Genomic DNA, 17,323 nt, shown 5'->3' with positions numbered 1-17,323 from the left:
TTCTGTGATGAGTGTTTGCAAGTAAGATCGGAAGGGGGGCCAGATATCTGGTAGTGCACAACTGGTTGGGTGTAGCAGGATCCAGCGCTCCACCACCTCAGATGCCCAAGCGACATCACAGAGCCAATGTTGAACAGTAGGAATGGTAGGCCTGAGCCATAACAACCGTATGCAGCGCACAGCCAGGATCATACAAAGGCTGGCGAGTTTGTGGCTAGCACCCCTAAGAGTGGAGAAAGTGTGGCATAAGCAGGTCATAGGGTGTGGGGCAATTGTGCATTCTAACATATTGGATTTAGCAGAACAAACCCCCACCCAATAGCCACAGATGTTGGGACAATCCCACAGCATATGAAGGTAACCTGCACTGTGCATGCAGCACCTAGGGCAGCAGGGCGAGTTGTCATGGAACATAAATGCAGCCTGGCTGGGGTGTAATGGAATCTGTGCAGCACCTTGAACTGGATAAGTCGACACCTGGCATTAAGAGACCTCGCGGGTACGGGTGCACATGGTCTCCCAGTTTTCGTCAGTGATATTAATTCCCAGTGCCCTACCCCACGTCTCACGTAGTTTAGTAAGGGGTTTATCAACTCTCTCATGTAATAACTTGTACAGCTTGGATACAACACCGGTCGGGACCGCACTGCATATTACCAACGCAAGAGCGGCTTGTTCAGGGGGAGTGAGGTGAACTCCTTCCACATCTTTTTGACTGCACGATGGAGCCCAGCATAATGTTTGTAGCCACCAAGATGTCTGCACACTCACTGGGCTGGATAGGTCAGGACACAATAAGAAGGAGCCCATGTCATACATGTCTACCAGTGTGGAGTAGCCGTCCGCCGCCCAGGTTGCAGCCACCGCACCACTTATTTTAGGGGTTCCAGGAATAACGTTTCAGAGCGGCAGGTCTCTATGAAATGTTTTCCAATCAATTTCCTTATTTTATCCCACGCTAGCGCTGTAATGGGCGCCAGACTGGGCGCGCCAGAGTCCTTTGCACGACAGAGCGAAGGTCTCAGGTCCCTGTTGCGAACCGTCAATTTTGACATGTGGGAGCGAGGGGTTGTCAGCAAACCAATACGCTGTATATTGAGGCAAGCCAATATTTTAGAAAGTTGGTGGCTGACAGGCCTCCCTGATTGTATGTCCTCGTGAGTGTGGACCATTTTAGTCTCACCGCTCAGGCATGCCAGAGGAATCCATTCTCCTCCGCCTCCAGTTCATCAAACAGTGCAGTACTGGACCATATCAGCACTGTTTGAAAACCTGTAAAGTAATTGTGGGAGTATTATCGTTTACAGAAGGGACACCCTGCCCATTAGAATGATGGGAACCTTCGCCCAAGTACGTAATTTCGGCCTAAACTGCTGTAAATAGGAACCATAATTCTGAGTGAATAGCGAACCCTGTTGCCTCGAGACTATAATCCCCAGGTACTTAACATCAGCAGGAGACCAAGTGAATCCCATGAAATAAGAAGTGGCCATAGTAAAGTCAGTGAGAGGAAAAAGCTCAGTTGACCCGTAGCCCAGAAAGCAGTCTGAACCGGTGCACATTGCGCATAATGGGTGCTAAATTCTGTTGAGGGTCCCTAACATATATTAGCGAGTCAACTGCATAAGGGAAATGATCTCGGGGGGGCCAGTGAGTCATACACCTCTGTGTGCATGTTTTGATCACAGCAAATCGGGTAATGGCTCAATTACTAGCACAAATATAAGAGGAGAAAGCAGGCAGCCCTGTCTGGTCCCCCTGCATATATCAAATGCCGCAGAGAGACGCCCGTTAGTACTAACTCTAGCCACTGACGCAGCACAGAGCAATCGTATCCATGAGATGAAACTGGGGCCGACATTGCATTTATCAAGAATTGCCCAAAGAAACTGCAAGGATACCGAATCAAAGGCCTTTTGGATGTCTAATAACACTGCGGCTGCTCTGATCTCAGGGTCAATTCGGGCAAGGATATTGAAAAGGCGCCACAAGTTGAGAGCAGTGGAACGACCCAGAACGATCCCAGAATGGTACGGGTACACAAGGTGAGGCATATACAGGGCGAGTCTGAGGGCAAGTACTTAGTGAATAATTTGACGTCGCTATTGATAAGGGAAAGAAAGCAGTACGAACCACACTGCGTTGGGGGCTAATCAGGCTTGAGGAGTACTGTAATGACGGCTTCTCTTGGTGGCACATGCCTCGGCCCACAGGGGAGACAAATAGGGTATGAGGAGGGATTTATAGCATTTCTTGAAGTCCATGGGAAGGCAATCTGGGCCGAGAGCCTTGCCAGAGGGCAGGGCGTCGATGGCGCGTTCTATTTTCACTGTATCAATCGGCAAGTCGAGGAACTCACAGGCCTCATTGGAAAGAATTGAAAGCAGCAGTCCATCCAAGAACTCCACTGGCATAAAGTGGCGCATAGAAGAGGCGGAACACTTTGTTAACCCCTCTCTCGTTATGAACTAAGGACCCCGCTGGGTCCTCAATAAGTGGGATGCGTCATCCCCCTCTCTTCTCTTCGCACCAGTCTGGACAGCAACCTGCCCGGACGCTGCCGATCACCATATTGCATCGCAAAGCCGGGGGCATTGAGGAACTTACGCTCCATGTCAGCGTATTCTCTGAAGTCGTCCAACGCACATTTGATTTTGGCCAGCATGGTTGGGCCGGGGCAGGCAGCATGCTGCTCCTTGAGTTGCTTAAGGGAGACCTCACCTTCCTGTATGTTTCGGCGTATTGCCTTGAGAATACCTGATTCCTTAGCTCGGGCCATGCCACAAATATATGATTTGAAGGCCTCCCGGAGGGTGGCAAGGCAATCTACTGGTCCAGTATTTATCGTAATCGTCCAACACTCGTCCTGAGCTCGGTTTTAAATGTAGTGTCTGTGAGCGCTTGAGGTTTAAGTCTCCACAAGCGCCTAGGGGACTGCACATCGCCCCAAGTGATTTCAAGAGTAATCAGGGAATGATCAAAGTATGTTCTATGGAGTATGTCTGCTTCCGTTACAAGGCCTATTAGGGTACCAGAAACCAGCCAACGATCGATTCTGGGGTGAGAGTAGTCGACCGTGGAATAAAACGCATTATCTGCGAGTACAAGAGTGGAGGAGTCTCCAAATGTCCTCAACACCAAGGTCAACTTGACTATCAAGTATAGCCTGGGCAGACCTAGTCAACTGCCTGGCCCTGTTCCCAGATCTGTCCATGGCAAGATCTAGTATGGTGTTAAAATCTCCGCCCCACAAACAAGAATCAAGGGGTACAGTGCCAATAAGTCAGCCATCTGAGTGTAAAATTCTGGGTCGTCAACATTGGGCCCATAGATGTCAAGTAAAACAACCTCCAATTACAGCGAGCACCCCATGCGTTAGCACATACCTTCCCAGTGGATCAACATGCGTGGCTCTAGGGACGTACAACAATGATTTGTGAATTAGAATCATCACTCCTCGGCTTTGTGTGTAATATAGTTGTGATCCCCAACTCTTAACGAACCGGATACAACCGGTTGATAGTGCACTAGTTTCCTGCAAAAAGAGGATGTTAGCCTTATGGTTTTCTGCATACAGTTGCAACTTTCGCATTTTGACGTGGTTTCCCAGCCTCCTGATGTTCCAGCTCATGCACCTCAGTGTATTATCCGCCATCATGTCATTGCAAGTGGTGCACCCTGGGTGAATGACTAGTGAGTTCCCTGTAAGGCGTACTCGGCTGGGCACATGTCCATGAGTAGCCCTGTCAATCCTGTCGAGCATTTTTATTTCAACTCAGACCCCCCCCCCCCGTCCCCACACCCTCGCCTCCCTCCATATCAGAAGGGTGAATTCCCCAGAACTATAGAACATAGAACCTAAGCAACTTTGCATGGGGGGCTGTTCGTACCAGACAGCCCAGTCCACCGCTTATCGGGACAGGGTATAACAAGTTATGAGTGCACAATAGGCCATATGCAGTGCAATCTCTAGGGAGGAATGGCACCTAGTGCCCATGGCAATGTACAGCAGCCAATAAACCAATAACCTTGGACAAGTAGTGTTGTGTAATGGCAATAACATCTTTTTTTAATTTTATTTTTTTATTGTGTTTCAGTTCAAAAGAACTTTTCACAAAAAGTAAACATACACAAAACAGATAAAAAATAGAATATCAAAGCAATTCACACAATTAGTCATTAAGATACATAAAAAATAATACCTGCATTTAAATTTGTCACCAATACAAATACTATACATTATTAAAACAGAAAATCATTATCTTCTTTACATGCACTAATTGTGGAATAAAACAAACCAATATACATCACTCCTGCATATAACTAAATCTCATTCAATTCATTTTCTAGAAAAAGAGTGACCATCATAAGAGACGATATAGCTCAATTCAACCCCTGCTCAGAGGGAAGACAGACTTATAAATCTGCTAATAATTTCACATTTTCTTCGAACTAACTAAGACGAAAGTTTGCCACCTTCCAAATCGGAGTTGTTGCAATTATCAGATTCCTATTCCATCCTGCTAAACATCTCAGCCAAAACCTGCCACTGGCAATATAGGTAAGATCATATTCATATTTTACTAGGTATTTTTCAAAATATTTCTCATATATGGGACTCATATTCTTGCAGCAGGTGAGCACATGTCTTATAGTTTCTTTCTCTTTTTCTTTACCACAGAATCTGCACATTCTCCTTTCCTAATGGATTTTTAGCCAGGCCCCCTGTACACCAAGAACATTTAAGTCGATTTAACCTCATGTCCAGGAAGATTTTGCTATTAACATTTGAGGTCATAAGCTTTAGATAGAACTGAGATTTTTTGTATAGGAATGGAAGTTTTGCAAATGATATTAATGAGCCATATTCCGCAACCCTATTGTTGCTGTATGCCCAATCCCACTTTTCCAATGAATCTTTCAAGGACTTCAACACCGCCCCCTCTCAGTCTTCCCATTTTGAGACAAAAACAATTCTCTCAAAAATATCCTGGATTTTTTTCTGGAAGTTATTCAGGGCCCTCATATTTCCTCCCTTAAGCCCTTCCTGTACTATGTGCAGTAATGAACCTTGCTGTGCATACCTTATTTTGATATAAAGCTTTGCTCTGTTATGGCCGATTTGGGTAGATAGAGAAATCAGCCCGAGTTCTAGCCGAATGGCCTGGATAGGTGTATAATTAGAGAGACCTAATATTCTCCTCCATATCACACCTTCCGTCACATCCGCCCAATCCGACCAATCAGAGAAAGATGCTTCCAAGGCATACAGGAACGTTGCCACCAACTTTTGCTTATAGATATTAATAATTCCCAATAGGCTAAAACCTGCTGTTTTCCTAGAAAAACTTACAACTGCTGCTAAAGTTGCCATTATCTTAGTTCATTTATTCTTTTGAACTACTGGGTTCATTTTCTTCCTGTCGCCACATATTTCCTGGCCTAAATATTTATAGCTGTTAACTTTTTTTATTGTTCCCAATGAGCATAGTATGGAGTTTTTTTTACAGCAATGGGCCCCAAAGCTCATAAATTGTGTTTTTTTAAATTGATTATAAGGCCATTCTTATCTGCATATTCACACAGGGCAGACACACTATTACAAATGCCCACATACGTATTGTCCATGATTACAATATCATCTGCATAGCAGATCCACCCCACCTTATGGGAGCCGATTTTGGGAAAGGCGTTCATTTTATCTTTAAAGATGTTGCCAAAATCGGACATGAACAAATAGAAAAAAATGGGCGCTAGGGCTCATCCCTGTCTTACACCTTTTAAGATATTAAAAGGTTCAGATAAGGTACCGCAATTGTCTAGGCGTATCTGGGCTTTACTATCATCATATATCATCATAACAACATCAGTAAAAAGCAGGAGGAGATATATGGCGGGTCCAACGCTGTACGAAACTCAAGGGGGTAGTGAATAACCAGCGTCAAGTGACTATCAGAATACTATAATTGCCCTGATAGAATGAAGGCAGACGCCAGCCTCTGGGTGCAGCAACAGCAGGTCCATAGTATGTCCCGCGTCAGTAACTCCACAATGTCCTTTATTGTTAGCAGCTCATGTCACATGATGAGAGGCAGGTCCATCCGGAGAAGTGCTGGTCAAGGAACTTCAATGCCTTCTCAGGGATTGTGAAGAAAAACTCTATCCAAGTGTTCCACTCTTAGTTTAGCAGGGAACAACATTGCGTAACGGACACCTTGATCAAGCAGTCTTTTTTTTTTTTCACAGACATGAAGGATTTCCGCTCCTGCAGCACTGCGATGGAGAAGTCCAGGTACAAATGGATTCTGCTGAAGCCCAGTAAGAGCTCCCCCTTGGCTCTGGCCACCCACAACACCGCGTCCCTGTCGCAGTAGTTTAAGACCCTTGCCATGATTGGGCGTGAGGGCGCACCAGGCTTTGGCTTTGTGGCGAGTGCCCGACGGGCGCGTTCTATGGCGAATTGCAGGGAGAGTTTGGGGCTATCCAGTCGTGAAAGAAGAGTGCGCTCCATGAAGTCCTCCGTTGAACCAGTAGTGTTATCCTCTGGAATACAAATTATGCATTTATTGTTACGCTGCGATCGGGACTCCAAATCATCTTTCTTCCTACTAACAGACTGCACCTGCTGGTGAGCTCAGTCAGGTCTGCTCTGAACGAACTTACATCATCCTCAGCCAGCCCTACTCTGGTTTTGACTTCCGTGACAGGAGTGTCCCTTTTCTCCACTCCAACCTTTATGGCGCTTATTGTGCCGCTCATGTCGTCTAATTTTGTGTTAAGAGTAGCAAAGCCTTAGCGCATGACGTCCATGTGTTGCATTTCAGTGTTGCCCCCGTTAGTAGGCTGAGAGGGGCACACAGCCCAGCCGCTGTGTTCTCTTCCCCAGGTGTCTTGGTGGCAGTTTTCTCAAAAAATGTTTATAGAGCTTTGTTTTTTGTCGCCGCCCTTGGCCATGTTAACGCAGTCCAGGGGATATTGGCGTATTAGCAGTGCAGGGTAAGGTCAGCTGAGTAAGGGTTCTGGGGGCCTGCAGGCCCAGTAGCGATTGTGACCAAATCCTCCCCAACAGGGAGGTCGGGTGAGCAGGCAGAAGCAACGACCACTGACTGGCGTCTATTCAATTCAGTGTTTAATGGGAGGTAATAGGCGATTGTTGAGTAGTATCTGTCTACCCTACAGGCTGCTGAAAGCCCCTCCTGGCCGCAGAGCGGTCGATCCAGGGAGCAGTGGACCCTCTGCAGGGACATCACATAACACGTGTCTGGGTATATGGCGGAGTGTTCCAATTACTGTGGCAGGCTCAGCATTGAGGGCAACAGTCTTTAAATTAAGCAATGAGCAAGCAGGCTCCTCAGCAGGAGGCCTTGGAGTTGATGAGAGATTAGTGCGCCGGGGCATGCAGGCACTCACCGTGTTGTTAATGGTGCTCGAGGTAGACAACATCCATGGGCACAGCAGGTGCGGTCATGCAAGAGGTGTAGGGGCAAGACACCAGTATACAAGCACAAAACGGTTGTGTTCTATCTGTGATCAGCGTACCTGAGCAATATGTCTGGGGATCAGACATCCCAGAAAACTGGGTTCACTCCCAACCAGAGCGCAGTAACAGCTGGAATCCAGCAGTCTGCTGCAGTTGCTGCGTCCCTCCCACGCAGATGGGTGCCGGACCCCAGAGGGCTTCAGAGCTTTACACAGCGGCACAGACGTAAGGCAGAGCAGGCCTCAAAGGAGGCTCCCACAGCAGGGTCCCTCTTCGGGTCGCTGCAGTCTCCAACGTGGCAACAACCCCAATGTGAGCCCTGCAGTAGGGATCAGGAGTCCAGATCAACCGGAAGAAGGTTCCACAGATGCCCGTCAGTAACAGTGCCTCTCTGTCCAGAGGCGCAAGCAGTCTGTAGCAGGGGAAGCAGACAGGATCCTGCCACAGCGTACACCGGCACAACCGTATACGCACCAGCAGGTGTGTCTCACTTATCGGCCAGGGTTCAGGGCACCCTGCCTGGCGAGTTGCAGCAACTCCGTCCCTCAGCGAGAGCACAAACGGGACAGCCAGATGTCCCGCTGCATCAGCCATCAAGGGCGTTAGCCACCCGCTGGTTGCTAAGTAGCAGTTTAGGGTAGTGTCCCGCCAGCACCCACCCTTAGGGCAGGCCGGGAGGAGCGATCGGATCCGTAGCTGGTGTAGTTCACTCCGCAATTTAGGTGATGGTGAGTAGCAAGCCGCGGGGGGGCGGGGGTATCTTTGAGTCAGCTATCCCCCTCAGCTTTGCAGCAGCCGCAGTCCTCAGCTGGAGCACCTCACACTCGCGACGTTTGCACTGGTGTCGGGCCTGCGACCAATGGGCGATAACTGCATATCTGTGGCACCTGCAGTCCCAGGATTAGGAATGGCATGAGATATAGGGTTAAGGGTAGTCGCCAGCAAGTTGGGTGGTCTTCAGTGCACGGGAAGGATGATTTTGCCCCTATGCGGCATCCTTAGGCTGCAGAGCACCTGGGTCAGGTGGCCATTTTACAGGAGCACAACAGCCACTGCCCCACCCCCTGCTTGCAGGTTTTAAAGAGTTTGGCCGAGTTGTTAGATGCCGCAGAGACGTGGGCTTGGATGCAAGCTCTCTTAGTGTGGACAGAAAGTCGGTACTACCTTTGGAGCAGGTGCAGGCCAGTTTGAAGGGGGTGCACATCATGCCCGCCATTTCCTCTCAGCCACCCTACACTTGCGTTTAAGGGTGACGAGGTCCGAGTCGAGCCAAGAGTTGCACTTGGCTGTGGGCTTCAAGCGGATCCTCATGACAGGGACAGGTACATCAAGAGTGTCAGAGTGAAGAATTGAGGTTGGAAGGGGCTGTGTCAGGATGGGAGTCAGCCAGAGGTCACTAAGGAGGAGAGAAAGTGGCGGCGAAAGCCTCAACTGACACACACGCTTCATGGTTCGGATGGCCGACAGGTTGGGTGGCAGTGCTGGAGTTGGCTCGGCCTGGTGGTAGAGCGAGAGAGAGAGAGATAGGAGAGGAGAAAGTGGTCACTCCAGGAGAGAGGAGTGGTGAGTGGGTTAGAGAGGGGGAGGTCTGAGGAGATCAGAACATCCAAGGTGTGCCCTGCAGAGTGAGTCGGGCCAGAAGGAAGAATAGAGAGAAAGAGAATCGCAGAGGTTGAGATAGAGTCCAGAGGAAGGACAGGAAGCATCCTAGTGAATGTTGAGGTCTCTGAAGAAGAAGGGGGAGGAGGAGGAAGAGGAGTCGAGTGGTAGAGGCAAGGAGGGAGGGGCAGAGGTCCGCCCACTCGGAGAGTTAGGAGGTTACCTGGGGGGGGGGGAGAAGAGAGAGAGAGAGAGAGAAAGAGAGAGAGAAAGAGAGAGAGAGAAAGATATATATATATATATATATATATATATATCTCCAGTCAGGGAAGATCAGGGCTACACCCCCACCGGGACGGTTGGATCTGGGCACGGAAAAGATCTTGTAGCCATCAGAGTGTTAAAATTCGTGATAGATCTGGCCGTGAACCACGTCTCGGTCAGACCGAGAACATCAAGGTCGAGTTCTTCCAGGAGACTTCCGTGGAGGGGTACAGGTCAGAGGTACACCCTGCGGAAGTGTAGAACGAGCTGAGGATTGGCAGAGGAGGAAGGACGAGAGGGCAAGGTAGCGGATAAAGATGCCAGAGAGGTGGCAGAGGAGGGAGGCAACAGGGCAGCCAGAGAAGAAGTAGAGGAAGCCAAAGAGGTGGCAGAGGGTGGAGGCAGGGACCTGGAGAAGGGAAAGAAGGGACATTTTTTCCTGCAATAGTCATTAACATTGTGATAATAGAGACAACTCCTTTCACAGAAAAGGTTATACAACACGTTAGTATAATAATATGTGCCAATGTCACCCCGAGAACGTATGGCAGCATAACCGGAATATAGAATGTAATTCTTATCGAAGGCTCTCGTGATGCATCGCCAGAATCTTGCACGTACCTGAAATGCCTTCCGAATGTCCGCCAGGCTGCCCTTCACGAAGAGCTCGCGAGCCTCCTTTTCAAGCGGGGGACCCCCAACATACAGGCTGTGCACATCTGCCAAGTTATTAATGCTGCTGATGTTCACCCAGTCCCAGGCCGCGATCTGGAGCGAGAAACATTGCCATTAGCCCATACAGGAGGTCACTGACTACGATCATGTTCGTTAGTGGTAGTTTCAGATAACTTTGAGCATAGGGCATGCCACAAGCAAGCGAGCATAGGGCATGCCACAAGCAAGCAAGGAAGGAAGGCAACAGCATCAACTTTAAGCACAGTAAGTGCAGTTATTATTTAAAAGAAAATTGTAACCAAAGTGCTTCGACAGAAAACTCGAAAATGTCCTGAAATCCTCCAATGATTGGATGGGAAATGATGCGCACCTTGCTGTGAGTGTACGACTCAGCTGGAGACCCCTCCCGTTGAAAAAAGGGGTCCCTTTCTCAGAGAGATCTTGCAAACGGAAGCACCGATTCTTTAGTGTCTACTGCCGTTGGATAATACAGGAGGAAGGAGAGGCAGCTTTGGGCTACCTTGCCTACAATCAGAGCATGGCATGTGCCGGAACAAGACAGAGCAGCGCTCGTCGCCAGCCCAGACACCCACGCTTCAACGAGCAGGCAGCTTTCAGAAGAATCTGCAGCTGCAAACTATTCTGAAAGGGATCTGCTCCTGGAAGCGCGTGTTGCTTGTGCGTGTGATAACTCGGCTTCAAAACCGTATCCTCCGTGGAAGACGAGATATCACACGCACAAGCAACCCACGTTTCAACAGACACTTTCAGTAGACTCGGCACGGGAAACTGAACAAAGAAACAGTCAAAGCCTCAACAGTCAAAGCCTCACAGCAAGAAGCAAATGGAACCTTTCACTTGAAAATTCGGTACTGCTACTAGACCCAATTACCCAAGCCACTACTTTGCCATCGGATCCATCTAATTTAGTTAATCTCTATAACAAGGCCATCCTCAAGGCGATAAATACAATAGCACCTATTAAAATGCAATAATCGAAACCACAGGCCCATATTAACAAATGGTACACGCCTCACCTAAAGAATCTTAGGAAAATAAAATGTACAGCTGAAATCATTTTGGAAAAAGTCCCCCTCAGAATCTAACAAATTATTGTTTACAGTTGCCGCACTCAATTAAAAAAAAGCCATCATACAGGCAAAAAAAAGACAACTTCAGTGACCGTATTGCCACGGCCAACTCCAATACTAAGGAATTGTTCAATATATTGAAAGAACGTGAATCACCTGCGCCTACTCCGGACACATGTACCAAGGAAAACATATGGTGCACTAACATACAGAATGCGCTCCAAGATAAAATTAGCATGCTCCTAACCAAAATAAAAATAAAAAACAACATTATTGACAATGCCACACCGATGGACCTACCAACTAATTTGACCTCTAACATCCCCCAATTTAACTTCAAGCCTCTCTCTATAAAAAGTTGAACAGATCAGGCTTCAACTCAAACCCTCAAATTGTAAGGGTGATGCTTGCCCGGCTGCGCTGATCAAAGAGGCAGCTAACACACTAGCCCCTTTCATTACATTGTTCATCAATGCTTCCTTTAATTCGAATACAGTTCCCCACAATCTAAAAAATGCTTGGGTACTTCCCTTACTAAAAAAAACAGCTCTGGATCCTACCAACCCTTCAAACTACAGACCTATCTCGACTGTTCCATTCTTACTAAAAATCTTGGACCGTGCAGCATACATCCGGATACAGCATTATCTAGAAACACACAACCTATTAGGACTAAGACAATCAGGATTCAGACCCAAACACTTATTGATCTAAAGACACAAATCCAGATCCTCAAAGATAAAGGAAAATCTGCCATACTATTACTACTCGACCCATCAGTGGCATTTGATTTAGTAAACCATGAAATACTATGTAAACATTTATCATCTGCTGCTCATTTCTTAGATCAAGCTAATGCTTGGATTAAATCCTCCCTCAGCAATAAAACAATGAGAGTATTCTCACCCACAGCTTCATCAGCACCCACACCAGTGACTTGCGGAGTCCCCCAGGGTTCATGCGTGTCCCCTACTCTCTACAACGTGTTCATCAAACCCCTATTTGATTTACTTGACTATCTGAGTGTCACATACACTAATTATGCGGATGACACCCAGATACTCATACCTATCACTGGTGATTACGTTGTAGACGGTAAAACTCTCAATGACATCTACAGTACAATTCAAATCTGGATGGCCAAACATGGCCTATGCTTAAACGACGGCAAAACTGAGTTACTACTTCTCGGCTCCCCAACAAAACTCAAACTAGGACCCACCTACAAATCTTTCAATATCGACAATAAAATCATCAAAGTAGCCAGTGACGTCAAACCACTGGGAATGTACATTGAATCAGCTCTATCACTCACTAGACAAACTAACGCACTAGCATCATCTACAGCTTACACCTGCAAGCTTATTACAGCCTGCCGACCATACCCGTCTACGACTAACTGCATCTCAATAGCAAGAGCATTAGTACTATTTTTTTTTTAATTTTATTTTATTATTGAATATAGTTGAAATTACATCAACTTTTTCAATTTATAAGAAATAGCAAAATCCATAAACATCAAATCCAAGTAGCAAAAATATTCATAAAAGTTTACAAAATGCTAAAATATCATCATAAAAATCTTTCAGAAAGAGATAAGCAAAGAACTCTTAATTTCATTCCATATTCAAGGCTTTTAAAAAATTGATGGTTGCAATTCTTATGCTCATGCATTCGGTGGCTGCCATGGCGATCCATCTATTTCTAGGATCAATTTGTGAAAAATACGCAAAGTGGTTAACAAAGTGCAATTTTCTTAAAGTGGATAGTTCAGGACAGTTCAATAATAAGTGTTGTAAAGTTTCGACAATCGTTATATTTTTGCAGAACCTACACCAGTTAAGGTCAGAGGGGATTCGCTTTCTTCTTGTTTTAACCTCACGGGTGGGCCAGATGTTAAACCGCAACCGAAGAATGGCCGTTCTTATAGCAGCAGATGGTGCCAAACGTAAATAAGCAGCTGTGCCTTTATAACGCTTGGGTCCAAAGATTGTAGAGTCAAAGTCTTTGTAGGTTAAACACTGAGTTCTAGTGTCAATCCAGTCCATCATGTGCACCTTCTTCTTGGCTTGCTCCGGATGAAGTACAAGAAGCTCAAGTGATATGTCAGCGTTCACCATAATTGATAAGATTTTTGAAGACCAATGTCTTGGAAATTTTTCTGCGGAGCTAAGCAAATAGCTAGAGATGGAAGATAGTGTGGAATTATCACATGAGGATAACAAGCATTTGCGAAATAGGGCACATAGACGCCAGTTGTATATGGCAGTTAGAGAGGTTAATCCCAATTCATAGCGTATCAGCACACCAGGAATACACTGTGGAAGATGTAAAGTTGCACGCCAAAACTTAGCTTCTAATAAATTGAGAAAACCTGGGGGAACAATTAACGTTTCTAAACCATAAAGGATAGTTGCTACAACATTCTGGTTCCAATATGTGATGGCAGCTTTGATAGAGAATTTGCCATATTTAGAAACAATTACTCGAGTTTGACAGATTGCCGTGACTAGCTTATGTTTAATTTTATTCAGATGCGAGTCTAGCGTTGGACAACCATCGAAAATTAGGCCCAAGTAAACGTAATTTGGTACCATCTTTATGGGTATTCCCTCAATTTGCCATTCTAATAAGTGTTTACGTAAACCTTTCGGAACATACGTGACAATTTGTGTTTTCCCAGTGTTTACTACTAGTTCATTTTCTTTAAAATAGGAGCATAGTGCTGGCAAAAGATTACGTAAACCACTGGGAGTTTTAGACACTAAAACAAGATCATCCGCATACCACAAGGCACACATTTTTACACCGTTCAGTTTGGGAGCATCAGTTGTTATTTTGCTAAAGATCCAGCGTACATCATTAATAAAAAAATTAAACAGGGCGGATGCTAAAATGCACCCCTGTTTCAACCCTCTAAATGTTGGAACTGGGGATGAGAGAAGACCCTCAGAATTCAATCTCACATAGACCTTAGTGTATGAATGGAGGGCAAAAATAATATCAATAAGAGTTGGAGGACAATCCGCTTTGAGTAACTTATCTATGAGTTTTGGTCTTGAGACCGAGTCAAAAGCGGAGTGGAGATCTACAAACGCAAAGTATCTGGCTTGTCTCTTGTTAAATGCTTGTTGTCTTATAGCATTTAAAGTAATTAAATTGATGCCAGTGCCCAAACCCACAACAAAACCAGCTTGTGCTGGGTCACGTTGATTTGCTTTGTTTGACCAAACATTAAAATCTCTTAACACCAACCTAGAGAATATTTTGCCTGGAACATCCAGTAACGTTATTGGACGATAGCTTTTAGGGTCCATTCGATCACCTTTTTTATAGATCGGAATGATCACAGAAGAGCGCCATGAATCAGGAATATTTTTGGTTTGTATGATGTGGTGAAAAGCATTGTTCAAGATTAGTGCCCATTCTGTTATATTTTGTTTGAGCATTAAATTAGTAAGACCATCCAGGCCTGCTGAGGAAGATGATTTAATAAAATCTTGAATAATAGATCTTGTACAGTGCAGAGCCCACCCATTTATAGAGCTGCTGTTGTACTTATAGCACGTCATCTTGGAGTCATCATATAGAGTAGCAAAATATGTGACCCACACTGATTCAGAAACTCCATTGAGTTGTGCATGACCTTGGGGTGATGAATTACATTTGTTCAACAAATCCCAAACCAAGGCAGAGTTTTTGCTACGACAAGCTACCAAAAAGTGTTTGCTGTCTATTTGATACATAGTTGCTCGCCTCATGCGAACCCAATTTCGATATCTCGATGTAGCAACCTTAACTGCCTTAATTTGATCAATCATGGGGAGTTTACGATGATTTCTGATCTCTCTTCTGTAAGCCTTTTTTCTTTCACAGAGAGCTAGATCAAACCCATGCACATGTCTTTTAGGTAATTTACTATGAGTGGGATAAAGATTCGCGAAAGTGCTTAACACGTCTATATACGAACCAGTCTTAGGTAACCGTTAGTTGTCTAAAATAGCACCATTCAAAGCTAGTAATTTATTAACAGACCATTTGAAGCGGTTTTTACCATTATTAACAGATACAGGTTGATTATAGTAAAATGCAATTTTCAAGTGATTTTCAATTTCAACCGCCCAAAATAGTGCTAAAAGATGGTGATCACTAGACTGTTTTACTATGATAAATTTGGTGGTATTCGTAAAGATGCTATTGGACATACAGATGTAATCAATCGTGGATTTTGAGTTGCCTCTCTCCCAGGTGTTCATTGGGGGAATGTCACCTATAATCGCACCATTTGCCATCTTTAAGTCATGATCTTCCATAAAGGAGATCCATTTTGCACCCTCACGATTCATCACGAATCAAAGCAAGAAAGGTTCAGATCACCCATAAGTAAGATTCCAGAGATATTATTTTGTGCAGAAATGTACTCGAAGAGAAGAGAAAGCGCATCATAAAAGCAGTCATCGATTCCTACCGGATTTCTGTAAAGATTAATAAGTGGGTATATCTGTGAGTTAAAGGAGATTTTAACCAATTGCATAAATTTATTTGGTGCTTTCCAGGGAGATATCTTTAAACCCTTACTCACTTTCACTGCAACTAACAGTCCAGCTGTAGGTCTACCTTTATCAGCTTGAACTGCTGGCAGCAGACTAATCTCATGGTCATCCCATATAGGGGGATTTACTAGCCACGTTTCTTGCAAGGCCACTATGTCATAAGTGTTCAACTCGTTCTTTATAGTCCACTGCAGATGAGAATAGCCTCTGGTATTCCAGCTGGCAAGTGAAAGTTCAGTAGTGGGAATAACTGCTCGTGGTTATGAGTGAGAATTACCAGATGCTCTGGGGTCTGATGAAGAGTCTTTAGTGCAAAAATTGTAGGCACAAGACGATGCAAGGGTGGTACCTACGATAGATTTATTACCATCAATCTCCTTAGACTGCTGACGTGCTGGATCTTGGGCTAGTAAAAAGCCAAGATTGAATAGATCCATTCTGGTGTTCCACAAGGTATTACGAACGATTCCAGACTTTATCCAGAGTCTAACGATGGAAAGATTTTTGTCACAAAGAAACTCAACTTGATCCAAATCAGTGGAGGAAATGGCATCTAACCCCTCAATATCTCCAAATATATTTAAAACACTAGCACGACATAAGTCGTATTTTGGAAAGGACCCATCGCGACACTTCAAAATTAAAGTATGGAATTGATTGAGTTTCTTTGAAAATGCAATGTTATCGTTATTTATGTAAGGTTTGGTGCCATCATTACGTAAATCAATATCTCTTATTGTTTTGTTTTGAAAGATCTTGAGGACAATTCCTATTACAATGAGAAGGTTTGGAATTCATACAATTATCTGTTCTGCTTGAAAGAAGTGAAGCTTCATTTTGGGTATTATGAAAGGGGTTATGTGTTTGAAGGGGTTGATCAATGGCATGTGAAGCTTCGGGCAACACCTCAGAATTTTTTTTTAGTAGATAGGAGTCTACAGCATCTCTTAATGAGCTTAAACGGTCTTCAACTCCCACTGTAGAAGCGGCAGAGGGAGGTAACTTACTAGCACCTGTATTGATGACATCGCATTGAGTAGGTAATGTTGTTTGTACAACAGGAAGGGATTGTTTTATTTGTATATTATCAGGCTTGAATGTTAACAGATGTACCAACTCATTCAAGGGATCATACATAGGAGGCGACCTTGGGACCTCCTTTAAAGCAACTTGAGAAGATGGAAAATTGTCTGGCAAAGCTTTAACAACAGGAGATTTGCCAGCCGTAGCGGCTAATTCGCTATTCGTAACCACATCGCGACTATCTGAAGGGGCAGTAGCACTGTGAACAGCAATTTCCGTCACCGCCAGAGTTTTTTTATTTCTTTGTGTAGCTTTGGTTGAGACAGATTGTTTTTTTGTTGTTCACTAGTAAAGATCCAATTTTTTGTGAGTTTTGGTTGACGCCCCCCTTTTGTTTACTGGCGGCAGATTGAACATCACTCTTCACAGGAGAAGCCACACTGATCCATCATTTTTTGGAGTCACAATTTCCTCCACACATTCAATCGGACGGATCATTTTAGAAAATGTTGGCAATACTGAGGTAATAGTCAGAGGGTTTCGAGTCAAATTTTCTAGATGTGAGAGACGTTGTGTAATGGGTACCCCAGAGTGTTCATTTAAACCTTGATAGGATAACAAATGAGATTCAAGATGGA

The 17,323-nt window shown here is 45.0% G+C and overlaps 1 protein-coding gene across 2 annotated transcripts in view; it reads right to left on the bottom strand.

The window, feature by feature from the left end:
- The window catches only part of POLG (DNA polymerase gamma, catalytic subunit), a 1,004,779-nt gene that overhangs the window by 831,733 nt on the left and 155,723 nt on the right, over positions 1-17,323 (bottom strand). For both annotated transcript variants that reach the window (XM_069624312.1, XM_069624311.1), the window contains exon 5: positions 9,965-10,111. In XM_069624312.1, the coding sequence (XP_069480413.1) occupies positions 9,965-10,111 (147 nt within the window). The remainder of the gene's footprint in view (positions 1-9,964; positions 10,112-17,323) is intronic.

Source organism: Ambystoma mexicanum, chromosome 11 (assembly GCF_040938575.1).
Source record: "Ambystoma mexicanum isolate Mex_15411 chromosome 11, UKY_AmexF1_1, whole genome shotgun sequence".
In the NCBI taxonomy this organism is placed as follows: Eukaryota; Metazoa; Chordata; class Amphibia; order Caudata; family Ambystomatidae; genus Ambystoma; species Ambystoma mexicanum.
Note: the sequence above shows the minus strand (reverse complement) of the source record. Positions and strands in the feature narration are given on the sequence as shown.